At 43.8% G+C, this 13,376-nt stretch overlaps 1 protein-coding gene across 4 annotated transcripts in view; it reads right to left on the reverse strand.

Annotated features, from left to right (window-relative positions):
* EPHB1 (EPH receptor B1) overlaps window positions 1-13,376 on the reverse strand; it is a 278,858-nt gene that overhangs the window by 195,635 nt on the left and 69,847 nt on the right. For all 4 annotated transcript variants that reach the window (XM_088473838.1, XM_088473837.1, XM_088473840.1 and 1 more), the window contains one exon: window positions 5,495-6,155. In XM_088473838.1, the coding sequence (XP_088329964.1) occupies window positions 5,495-6,155 (661 nt within the window). The remainder of the gene's footprint in view (window positions 1-5,494; window positions 6,156-13,376) is intronic.

A 13,376-nucleotide genomic window follows, 5' to 3' on the forward strand; every position in this document is an offset into this window, starting at 1 on the left:
GCCCCTGATTACCATTCCTTGAATGTCACAGCAACTCTGTTTCATCATAAACAGTCTTACTGGATGCAGCTATATTGGCTGCTAGATAAAGCATAGCAGCCAACATTATTACATATTTTGCTACTGAGCCGGTGCTTCCATGTGCTACTTGCTATAGTATCAGGAGACATTGGAGCACTACAATCCTTATCATGTTATATTTATTAGAATTGGTAATAGTGAATCTTAAAAACTAATTTTAAAGTCAACAATGAAAAAAGATGGTAAGAATTACATCTCATAGGCTAATAAACATGAATTTTATAGTGAAGTTAGTTAATGCTCAATATTGGGGACATTAGGCACACTTGGCGACTATGATGAAGAAATACATCGGCCTGTGGGCCTGTTAATACAGGTAGTGGAGGTAATTATTTTGCGATCAGAACCAAAATCTATGTAATAAAACTAACTGGTGATAAAAAAACTGATGTCATTCCATCATACAGATCAAACCTAACATGCACAGTGCACACACCCACCGACATAACTCTCTAGATTAAAAAAAAAAAATGATATACAAAATACAGCCTCGCTGCTACACTGCTCTGCCCAAACGTAGCTCCGCTGGGGCCCGTGAAGGCGGACGGAGTAGCTGAGGTGTAGCTATGGGCACGGGTGAGTCTCTTCTCGAATCACACAAGCTCATGACTGAGATACACGAGAGTGGTGGAGGGAGAAAGAGAGAAAGCAAAACCGGAGAAGTGGGGAGAAGAGAGACATGGAGACCAGGAAAGAGAAGAGAAGAGAAAGACACACTAGTGGTTAAAAGGGAGAAGGGGAATAAAAGGAAAGACAGAGATAACAAACAAAAACACCCAGACACTCCCTGGGACAAAATATAGTAAATAATGCATTCTATCAACTCACAAGAGATAGTGGAATCCTAAGGTACACTTATTGAGCCTTCTTCCCAATGATCACTCCGCACCTATGCCCAGAAGGCTTTAGAGGCTAATAAATGCTACTCTAGAACTCTTTCCAAACTCCAGTAACAAAGGCCCCTTTTTTCTTACAACCAAAGAAAATCAATGTTTAAGTAAAAGTTTGCGTTGTTAAGCCTATTAAATTCTTCAGTAACCTTTATCCCGACTCGATAAGTCTGATCCGCGCTATTTATCTTACTACTTCTTGAACCGCGGCTCTGAAGTGTGGATTCCTGGCCTCCATTCTTTGTACATTATAATCTCTGGTAATGGATATGAGAATAGAGCTAGGCTTAAAGTCAAATAAATCAATTGTTCCAAGTGCTTTTCCTGGCAGGTATCAATTACACCCTCTTTTAATGTTAACTTTAGGCTTCATTTTATCCAATTATTTACTTATTTCAGTGTATTCAGATAAAGATTTCTCTCTGGGTACAGTTCCGAGAACGGTTCATATTAATGTTCCAGCGACTAATTGGCAGTGTGTGCTGCTATTTCTGAAAATCAGATTTATTTGTTTATTTTGTCCCCATGAATTTACAGAAAGGAAGGTGCCACATCTCCTATATCTGGTAAAATACAGGAGAAAAACGTAATCTTTAAAACATCAAGAGGCCAGGGCTAGATTAACAATGGTGTGGATTGAGCTCCAGCTCCAGGCCTCCACATAAAAATAGGCCCATAATCATGGCAGCATGACGATGACCAGCTGGCTACTTGGCCACACAGTTGTCATAAATCATAAGTATTAAAATTGTATTTCTGGTTTTCTAAAAAAAAATATGCAATTTGTTTCACTTTTAATGTATTTTGGAGCATATTTACCACAATCTGCATTTTTAATGCGGATATGATAAACGGTTGTCGTGTAAATTTGCAACGTGAAATTTATATTTTCCCGCAAATGTAATATTCTTCTCTTACCAGGAGAGGGGCTCCTATAAGATCCCATCCAGGTGAACAGCTGAAAGCAGTGTGATAGCATAACTTTATCACACTGCTACCTCGTTCGAGTCCCCCGTAGCTGATACACGTCCATCGGCCAGCACATGCGTCACCAGGGGCCGACAGAGAGATCTGGAGGATCCCTCTCCAGAAGTTTTTATGAAACAGTAATCCGAAGGATACTATAGACTAACTCTGGAGATGGCGTTACCAATCGGGGCCAAGTTTGGCAAATCCAGCAGCAATGCAGCCCCCAAAGAAACCTATGGAGGCTGTGTTTGCGGTCGGAAGTGGAGGCACCATAGCAGATACAGTATCTGCTGAGATCCTCCATGGTGCATCTGCGGGATTCTTAATATTTGCTGGTTCCCCACTGAAAACAGAAGTAAATACTGATTAGTACATATGCCCCTGAGACAGTGCAGCTGTCACCAGTGGTGGATCTACATTTTCGGGGCCCTGAAGCTTGAACTGTTATGGGGGCCCCTGTGCAACCAGCAACAATAGGGCAACATCCAACAAGGTCCAAAGGGCCTTGCTGCCCTTGCAAGGACCTTGAGGCCCAAATGGCGGAGATGTAGAAACCCCTCAGAGAGTGAGGGACTGTAGATAGATAGATAGATAGATAGATAGATGTAGAACAGAGAGTGAGAGACTGTAGGATCCCAGCTATTGAACCTCCTGAAGGGGATCTCTGGCAGAGCCGTAACTAGACTTTTTGGTGCCCTGTGCCAGAAAGAGCATTGGCGCCCCCTCATTTTTCAAAGGGAAATGATGCACCCAAAAAAGGGGAATGGCCTCATGGGGAAGGGCCAGGGAAGAGATAGGGGAGGCCAGGAGATGCTGTGGATAAAATAAGAGGAAGCTACAAGTGAGAATGATAATAAACAGAAATTTGACAGGCCCAAACAGCGCCCCCTGACCTATGTTGCCCTGTGCGATGGCACCGGCCACACTACCCTAGTTATGGCCCTGATCTCTGGAATCAGGTCTCTCGCCCCACGCTTTGTGCTCCTGCCTCTGAGCTGCATGCCATCCCTCAGCTCAGCTTTCAGTTTGTGGTCAGCACTGCAGGGCCGACTTCTGGCATATGGGACAGCACATACAGAAATGGGAGCATCTAGTGCAACTGGCAGTACTGCACTCAGTAGTGACACTGAAAGCAGCTCTCTATTCTGCGCCTGGTCAGCTCATAAGAGCCATCCTCTGGTCGGAGCTGTAGATAGAGTGTCTGCCGGCCAGTACTGGCCAGGGCTGGGTTCTGGATACTCAGAAACCCCCTCTACATGTACTTCTATAGAGCATATTTAAGGTCAATATTAAGTACTTCAACCTATTGGCTTATGATTCTATCACTAACATCACCTTATATTAACAACACACACTTAAAAAACTCCATTGATTTAGTTGAAAAATGTACTCAGCTTAAGCTTCATTAGTTTCACATTAGATCTACCTTTGGCTGTCACACCAGCACCGGTCACAGCACCTCCCCTTCTCAGTATAGGCCCTTGAACATTTTCATCCCCAGGCCCATGTGGCCCTTAAACTGGCCCTGCTTCTAAGTTGGACGCATCCGTGGCCACTATTCCGTACGGCTGCGACAGGCTATTTACTTCCTTATGCTAACGTGAAAATATACCTGTATATACTGATAATCAATGCATCTGCATGTGGAAGCCTATCCCGCCCACTGTTTTTACGTCAGCAGCCGCATCCGTCATCATTGGTATCTGGACCTGCACCCACCCATGCTGGTGGCAAAAGATCCATCATCCAATTTCCGTCCGCATGCCACGATCAAGCACAGAAGCAATGATACACGCCCATAACCCCCCATGAGCTGGAACAGTTCCATGTGTTTCCTGACTTTCAGAAAAATAAGCTTAACCAAGAACAATGTACAGAAATCCCAGTAAATACATTTGGAACTGGACAGATTGGGGATATACAGCTAGAAGACTACTTATCACATCTTCAGACACATAATCTGTAATATCTATTGAAAACGTGTTACAAAAGAATGTTTTTATATTGTTATAATAACATTGCAAATTCTTTGTCTACAGTATGCTTCATTTGTTTTCTATTGAGAAGTTAAGTGACATGTATTTTATATATTACATCCTTAAACTAGTTGATTTGGCGATCTGCTGTATACAATTCAATTACGTATGCTAAAACTGTACAAATACTGTCACTGTCTTTGAAGAATAAAGTGTTCAGAAAGCGATGCCATTGTGTCGTCCAGTCACTGTGCTGGAGCTGATAATTAAGGCCCTGCCTTTTTTTCATTATTTTGGGCAATTTTACAATTGCACCCGAAAGTCACCACAAAACCAACCTTTTTCCAACACGACTACCGCAAAATCTAAATTTTATCAATTGAAAAGGATACACTGTACCAGATACATTAACCTGTGGTTACCCATAGTACAGATTAATCCACTCGGAAAAAAAAAGTATCAAAAGAGAGAGGTTTTTGTCAGGTGAGGTAGAGGATATCGCAGTTATCATGTCTGCTATTCTGTGGAAAAAAAAAAAAGACTTTCCCAATTTTTCTACCTGTCTATAAAGTAGATGGGCTTACAAATTATTGGAAGGGAACTCCATGCAGCTGTTCAACCCTTCTTCAGGGTGTTTTATTTTAGCTCTTGTCCCACTGGACTACAGTATGTTGGATAAATAAAATATCAAGAAACGTAGGTATAAGATCTACTACACTATAGAATTTGGGAGTTCATTAAATATTATTCTTATGCTTATTAATAATAATAATAATAATTATAGAGTGCAAATATTATTAAACATATAATTATAAATTTAAAAAAAGTAATATTATCTTTATTTATAATATGGTCACAATTATTATATAAATAAATTAAATGGCACAAATATTATAAATAAAGATGCATCTACATTATTATACAGTGTTTAAATTAAGGAGCGCATATAATAGACATACAATAATGGGGCATAGATATTATTTTGGAAGGGGGCAGTTAAAGCACTTTTATTCATTAGGGGGGGGGGGGTTACAGCCATGGGTACCAGGATGGGGCCAATGCTATTTAGTGTTGGCCCAGGCATACGTACATAAGTGTGAGGGCCTGAGTGGCAGCAGTTTAGGGATCTCTAATTGCCACACACTGATTGCATTTCAAACCTCTAAACCACTGAATAATAAATCCAGGTGTTTGGAGGGCACAATCGCAGGCGATAAGTGGCAATAAGAGCCCCGCCAGATAAACTGGCAATTGATACATCCCCTCAGCTGTCCATCACAGACCAGTTAAGACTGTCACATTATTATAGTAGTACAATTACATATGGAAAATATCTTAAAAACTGAGCAGACGTGCCAGTATACATATAAGACTAATTTGAATAGAGTATCTGTCATCTAGCTGTTGAAAATGATCTGCATAGCTGCCAAATACTAAATAACACAGGTTAATTATAGAAATGCACAATTATAGAAGTACACATGAAGCAGATTTCATGCATAAAACACATCTCTTGACTTTTCTTTTTCTTACAAAGAGATCACAAAAGAGGTAGAAGGAATAGGGTATGTAACTTACGCTGGCATGCATTCCTCTTCTCCTCATAGCCTGGCTTGCAGGAGCAGCGACCAATGGGTACCAGCCATCCTCCATCAGCGCTACAGTACATCTTTGGCACATCAAACTCCACTGAGTTATTAACACATAATCCCTTTACTTCCACCAAGGCTGAGTCCCCTCCTGTCACAGTGTCAGGGAACAGGGCCAAATTACGGATGGTCATCGGACACTTTTTGTAAAAGACCCGGACTGAGACCAAAGCAATACATGCTCCGACATCTTGGAAAGCCAAATAGAAACCTTTCTTGTACAAGTTGCTTATGTCTCTTACTTCTGTATTCAGCTTCATGACTCTATCACCAACATCCACCTGGGTGAAACTCTCATCTGCAGCGATAGTGTCAATCTTAATGAACTGGTTCTCATGAATGTGCCATAGATTGCTGTTGTTGGACTCGTAGTAGTACATGTTGAAGGTCTCCTTGCATGTGCCTGAAACGCCTGGTAGACTGTTACAGTCTCGAAGGGTAAACTTGATCTCAATATACACCCGCTGGGCCCCTCCTCTGGGGATCCAGCTGGTCCTCAGCCAGTTATTTTGGTTGACCTCTAGGACGTTACAGACTTGGTAAGTTCTCATAGGGGTGTTTCTTTCATCCATTACACTGATTTCTTCCCACTGTCATTGATAGATACAAACACATTTAGGAGAACACATATAAAGCATCTGCTTGGCATCAAACACATTGGCTATAACATCATTATTTTGTTTGAAAACTTTACTTCTTTTCCATAAGTCCATATATACTAATAAGTATATAGGGTGTCAACGTATCAGTGCATATACAGTAACATTAGTAAATACACATGCTTTAGTACAGTTTGTACAGTACAACAGAAGTGTTACGTTACATCTCCAAACCCAGGCTAACTACTAACACTGCAACCAGACTTTACCCAGGAAGAAAAGAATGAACAAATGGCTTTCAAACAATTAGCTGCGATAATGCGAAAACTTAACATTTCGTTTTTGCACACTGCAGCGTTTTTGGAGTAATAATTTCATGTCTTTTGTCTATGCGCACTCCCCTTTTCTTGCACTATCCTATTCCAAAAGGTGCAATGCGGCATTCGCCCGAAAACGGTCAGTGGCGTAACCTGTGAAAAGTACAGCAGAAATTGGGGAAAGCTGTCTGTACCCCATAAAGGCTAACTGACATAGCAAAACAGTATAGAAGTGTATTAGTGGCCTTAATAAAAGTATTTGGGGTTATTAAATTGTGTCAAATGGCTGTTATATGCATTTTTCTATAACAGTGTGAAAATGGTATAAAACAAGTTTTCTGGGCCAAAATATTTGTGCATAATTTTTGGGCACATACATTTTTTTTTATAAATACACCAGGTGCAGCCACCTGCAATGCTTAAAACACCTCACCCATCCATACAGCCTCCAAAACACCTGACCCAATACTTTAATACTTTAAACCCATTTTCCATCACTGTAAATTTTTTCACCCCAAAACTGACATGTCATTATTGGCCAACTCAAGGTAATTAAAAAATTTAAAAAATATATTTTTTGCCTATTTTGTCATTAGGGGAGGGGGGGGGGGGGGGGTGTCCAAAACTCCAGATTTGGGGTTTTGCACAATTTTTCACCTGTTCTGAGATGGTGAAATCTTTTCTGCGTTTTTTGTCTATGGAGAATTCGCATGTGCGAAAACCACGCGATGGGATTGCACGATACTTATTTTGTGCTAAAAATTGGCGCCGTTAAAAACTTTTCATAAAAACGCTGCTTTTCGCATCACGTTTGGATATGGCCCTAAAGCTAGAATGATGAGAATACAAGAGATTACACACACATATATATATAAGCCAGATAACTGAACCAAAATAAAACGGAAAATAAAAGATATTGCCGAAACCCATTTCTAGTGTGCACGACAGTCAAGCCAAGGCTCCTGAATAATTAGAAACAGTTTTGGGGAAAGTGGAAATGAGCATCTCATTACATGGAAGTTCTTATTTACTACCGTACGCCTTGTCTATCATTTTCATTGAAACTGAAAATTCAATTGACATTTAATTTAACATATTAAATATACCATCTATGGGGGTGCATGAAATCCGGAATTTGGTTTCAAAATTTTTTTTTTATCAAGATCCAAGTCCTGAAAAAACTAGACTTACTGTACCAGTAATTTTTGCTTTCTGGAGCTAAATTTCCAGACAGTACTCATCATTTAGGTCCACCCTACGTAATTTTAATATGCTAAGCAATATTGGGCTTTTTTTTTTTATACAGTTTTTTGATGTTGTTATGATATAATGGGGTAGATGTATGATAGCGGCACTTAACATACCGCTATACCGCTTCCTGCTTCGCCTCTTTACCGAGGCGAAGCAGGAAGCACTACCGATGAGATGTAAGAACATCTCATCGGCCGGAGATGGGGAGTGTTAACTCCCCCCTCCGGCGCTACCCGCTAGAGACAGCAGAGCATCAGTCTAGTGCTGATGTGCTGTGTCTCTTCCCGGCCGGCTCCACTGAGCATGCACGGGATCTCGCAAGTATTGCAAGGTCCCCGCATGCAGCCCCGTAGCCGGCAGCATCCCCAGCAGGGACAGCGCTGTCCCTGCTGTGGGGATAGGCTAGCGCCAGGCTGTAGCTGTCGATAACGACAGATACAGCCGGCCGAACGGTCATGCGGTATGACCGTTTGTACATGGCCCTGCTGCTCTTGTAGATAGCAGCGCCGATAATGAGAGGGGCGCATAGCACCCCTGTCATTTACCGCCCAGACCGCCGATCATACATCGGGGAGAAGCAGTATCAGCGCACATAATGTGCGCTGATACCGCATCTAGGCTTGGTACATTTACCCCTTTATGTTATTAGAATTTATCAACAAATGTATGCAACTTGATTCTGGTGGGCTGCTGCTGAACAAATTAAATTCAAAACATAATTGTAGCTCGGTGTACGCTAAGCTTGGGGTTAGGCGTTACAATGTGCTGTTATTTCTGTGTATGCATTGTGGCTAGAGCTCCACAAAGTTACCAAACCAATACAATGGATTTAAATATAGAAGAGTGTCCCTAAGTGTATGTATATATTATATGGTTTGTGTCTAATAAAATATATATGTTCAAATTAGGGGTGAGCGGGTTCGGATTTCTGAAATCCGAACCCCCCCGAGCCTCCCGATCCGAGTCCGATCCGAGTCAGGCTCGACTTTTCCCGCCTGACTCGGATCTGACATCGAGGCAAAACGTCATCATCCCGCCTTCCGAGTCTCGCGGGTTTTGGATCCTATATAAGGTACCCGCGTCGGCGCCATTTTCTCACTCGGCTGTGGACAGTGAAGAGGGAGGGTGGGAGTTAGTGCTGTGTAGTGTAGTGTAGTGTAGTGCTGCTGTTGTCCACTACTTCAAAGTCCATAGGGGCTGGCTGTGTTGTGCTGTGCTGCTGTTGTTAATAGGGGCTGTGTCCACTACTTCAAAGTCCATAGGGGCTGGCTGGACTGTGTTGTGCAGTCAGTTCTCCATAGGGGCTGTGTCCACTCCAAAGTCCTGTGCAGTGTCCCAGTCCTAAAGGGGTGCTGTAGTGTTGTCCAGGGGGTGCTCTGTCCATCAGGGGTGCTCCCCCCAAGTGCTAAAAAAATAATATATTTTCTGTGTTTGTGAATTGTGTGCGCAGTAGCCGCACGTGCATCAACAAAGTAGTGCCAAGCGTGCGCCTGTGTCATAAGTAAAGGGCCGGCTGGCTTGACCGTTAAAGGGTGCTGTAACCCCCGAAAGTACACTCCAGTCCAAACCAAAAAAAAATTATTTTCTGTGTTTGTGAATTGTGTGCGCAGTAGCCGCACGTGCATCAACAAAGTAGTGCCAAGCGTGCGCCTGTGTCATAAGTAAAGGGCCGGCTGGCTTGATCGTTAAGGGTGCTGTAACCCCCGAAAGTACACTCCAGTCCAAACCAAAAAAAAAATTATTTTCTGTGTTTGTGAATTGTGTGCGCAGTAGCCGCACGTGCATCAACAAAGTAGTGCCAAACGTGCGCCTGTGTCATAAGTAAAGGGCCGGCTGGCTTGACCGTTAAGGGTGCTGTAACCCCCGAAAGTACACTCCAGTCCAAACCAAAAAAAAAATTATTTTCTGTGTTTGTGAATTGTGTGCGCAGTAGCCGCACGTGCATCAACAAAGTAGTGCCAAACGTGCGCCTGTGTCATAAGTAAAGGGCCGGCTGGCTTGACCGTTAAGGGTGCTGTAACCCCCGAAAGTACACTCCAGTCCAAACCCAAAAAAAAATTATTTTCTGTGTTTGTGAATTGTGTGCGCAGTAGCCGCACGTGCATCAACAAAGTAGTGCCAAGCGTGCGCCTGTGTCATAAGTAAAGGGCCGGCTGGCTTGACCGTTAAGGGTGCTGTAACCCCCGAAAGTACACTCCAGTCCAAACCAAAAAAAAAATTATTTTCTGTGTTTGTGAATTGTGTGCGCAGTAGCCGCACGTGCATCAACAAAGTAGTGCCAAGCGTGCGCCTGTGTCATAAGTAAAGGGCCGGCTGGCTTGACCGTTAAGGGTGCTGTAACCCCCGAAAGTACACTCCAGTCCAAACCTAAAAAAAAATTATTTTCTGTGTTTGTGAATTGTGTGCGCAGTAGCCGCATGTGCATCAACAAAGTAGTGCCAAGCGTGCGCCTGTGTCATAAGTAAAGGGCCAGCTGGCTTGACCGTTAAAGGGTGCTGTAACCCCCGAAAGTACACTCCAGTCCAAACCAAAAAAAAATTATTTTCTGTGTTTGTGAATTGTGTGCGCAGTAGCCGCACGTGCATCAACAAAGTAGTGCCAAGCGTGCGCCTGTGTCATAAGTAAAGGGCCGGCTGGCTTGACCGTTAAGGGTGCTGTAACCCCTGAAAGTACACTCCAGTCCAAACCTAAAAAAAAATTATTTTCTGTGTTTGTGAATTGTGTGCGCAGTAGCCGCACGTGCATCAACAAAGTAGTGCCAAGCGTGCGCCTGTGTCATAAGTAAAGGGCCGGCTGGCTTGACCGTTAAGGGTGCTGTAACCCCCGAAAGTACACTCCAGTCCAAACCAAAAAAAAAATTATTTTCTGTGTTTGTGAATTGTGTGCGCAGTAGCCGCACGTGCATCAACAAAGTAGTGCCAAGCGTGCGCCTGTGTCATAAGTAAAGGGCCGGCTGGCTTGACCGTTAAGGGTGCTGTAACCCCCGAAAGTACACTCCAGTCCAAACCTAAAAAAAAATTATTTTCTGTGTTTGTGAATTGTGTGCGCAGTAGCCGCACGTGCATCAACAAAGTAGTGCCAAGCGTGCGCCTGTGTCATAAGTAAAGGGCCGGCTGGCTTGACCGTTAAAGGGTGCTGTAACCTCCGAAAGTACACTCCAGTCCAAACCAAAAAAAAATTATTTTCTGTGTTTGTGAATTGTGTGCGCAGTAGCCGCACGTGCATCAACAAAGTAGTGCCAAGCGTGCGCCTGTGTCATAAGTAAAGGGCCGGCTGGCTTGACCGTTAAGGGTGCTGTAACCCCCGAAAGTACACTCCAGTCCAAACCTAAAAAAAAATTATTTTCTGTGTTTGTGAATTGTGTGCGCAGTAGCCGCACGTGCATCAACAAAGTAGTGCCAAGAGTGCGCCTGTGTCATAAGTAAAGGGCCGGCTGGCTTGACCGTTAAAGGGTGCTGTAACCCCCGAAAGTACACTCCAGTCCAAACCAAAAAAAAATTATTTTCTGTGTTTGTGAATTGTGTGCGCAGTAGCCGCACGTGCATCAACAAAGTAGTGCCAAGCGTGCGCCTGTGTCATAAGTAAAGGGCCGGCTGGCTTGACCGTTAAAGGGTGCTGTAACCCCCGAAAGTACACTCCAGTCCAAACCAAAAAAAAATTATTTTCTGTGTTTGTGAATTGTGTGCGCAGTAGCCGCACGTGCATCAACAAAGTAGTGCCAAGCGTGCGCCTGTGTCATAAGTAAAGGGCCGGCTGGCTTGACCGTTAAAGGGTGCTGTAACCCCCGAAAGTACACTCCAGTCCAAACCAAAAAAAAATTATTTTCTGTGTTTGTGAATTGTGTGCGCAGTAGCCGCACGTGCATCAACAAAGTAGTGCCAAGCGTGCGCCTGTGTCATAAGTAAAGGGCCGGCTGGCTTGACCGTTAAAGGGTGCTGTAACCCCCAAAGTACACTCCAGTCCAAACCAAAAAAAAATTATTTTCTGTGTTTGTGAATTGTGTGCGCAGTAGCCGCACGTGCATCAACAAAGTAGTGCCAAGAGTGCGCCTGTGTCATAAGTAAAGGGCCGGCTGGCTTGACCGTTAAAGGGTGCTGTAACCCACAAAGTACACTCCAGTCCAAACCAAAAAAAAAATTATTTTCTGTGTTTAGCCGCACGTATATATCAAATCGATATAACATAAATGGAGGACCAAACTTTCTCCGATAAAAATAAAATAGAGAAAGATCAAGAACCACTTCCTCCTAGTGCTGAAGCTGCTGCCACTAGTCATGACATAGACGATAACATGCCATCAACGTCGTCTGCCAAGGCCGATGCCCAATGTCATAGTAGAGGGCACATACAATCCCAAATGGCAAAGTTCAGGAAAATGACCTTGAAAAAGACATTTAAATCAGCTGAAGAGAAACGTAAACTTGCCAATATGCCATTTACGACACGGAGTGGCAAGGAACGGCTAAGGTCGATCCCTAGTATGTTCATGACTAGTGGTTCAGCTTCACATGACGATGGAAGCACTCCTCCCACTAAAAAAATCAAAAGAGTTAAGCTGGCAAAAGCACAGCGAAGAACTGTGCTTTCTAAGAAGATATCACAAATCCCCAAGGAGAGTCCAAGTGTGGTGGTGGTTGCGATGCCTGACCTTCCCAGCACTGGACGGGAAGAGGTGGCTCTTTCCACCATTTGCACGCCCCCTGCAAGTGCTGAAAGGAGCACCCACAGTCCACTTGCTGATATGCAAATTGAAGATGTCACTGTTGAAGTACAACAGGATGAGGATACTGGTGTAGCTGGCGCTGAGGAGGAAGTTGGCGAGGAGGATTCTGATGGTGATGTGGTTTGTTTAAATCAGGCTCCGGGGGAGACAGTTGTTGTCCGTGGGATGAAAAAGCCCATCACGGTCATGCCTGGGCAGAAGACCAAACATTCCACCTCTTTGGTCTGGCAATATTTCTATCCAAATCCGGACAACAACTGTCTTGCCATATGTACCATATGTAAAGGTGAAATAAGTAGGGGTAGGGACGTCAACCACCTAGGAACATCCTCCCTTATACGGCACCTGCAGCGCGTTCATAAAAAGTTACTGTCAAGTTCAGAAACTTTGGCTCAGACCGTAAGCAGTCCAGGGACACCTAAATCCCGTTGTCCTGTTGTATCCAAGCGCCTGCAAACCACACCGTCAACTCCCTCCTCGTCAATTTCCTCCTTAGTCAGGATCGGAAGTAGTCCTGCAGGCCATATCACTGGCATGACTGACTCTCCTATCCGGGATTCCTCCGGAGGATCCTGCATTGCTACGCCTACTGCTGCCGCTGCTGCTGTTGCTGCTGCTGCTGGGAGTCGTTCATCATCCCAGAGAGGAAGTAGGAACACCACTACTTTTACTAAACAATTGACCCTCCAACAGTCCTTAGCGAGGAGGATGAAGTACGACAGCAGTCATCCTGAAGCAAAACGTATAACTGAGGCCTTGACTGCTATGTTGGTGTTAGACGTGCGTCCGGTATCCGCCATTAGTGCAGTGGGATTTAGACAATTGATGGAGGTAGTGTGTCCCCGGTTCCAAATCCCGTCTAGATTCCACTTCACTAGGCAGGCGATACCGAGACTGTACAGAAACGTCAGAAAAAGTGTC

This window comes from Taudactylus pleione, unplaced genomic scaffold (assembly GCF_031769625.1).
Source record: "Taudactylus pleione unplaced genomic scaffold, aTauple2 ptg000142l, whole genome shotgun sequence".
NCBI lineage: Eukaryota > Metazoa > Chordata > Amphibia > Anura > Myobatrachidae > Taudactylus > Taudactylus pleione.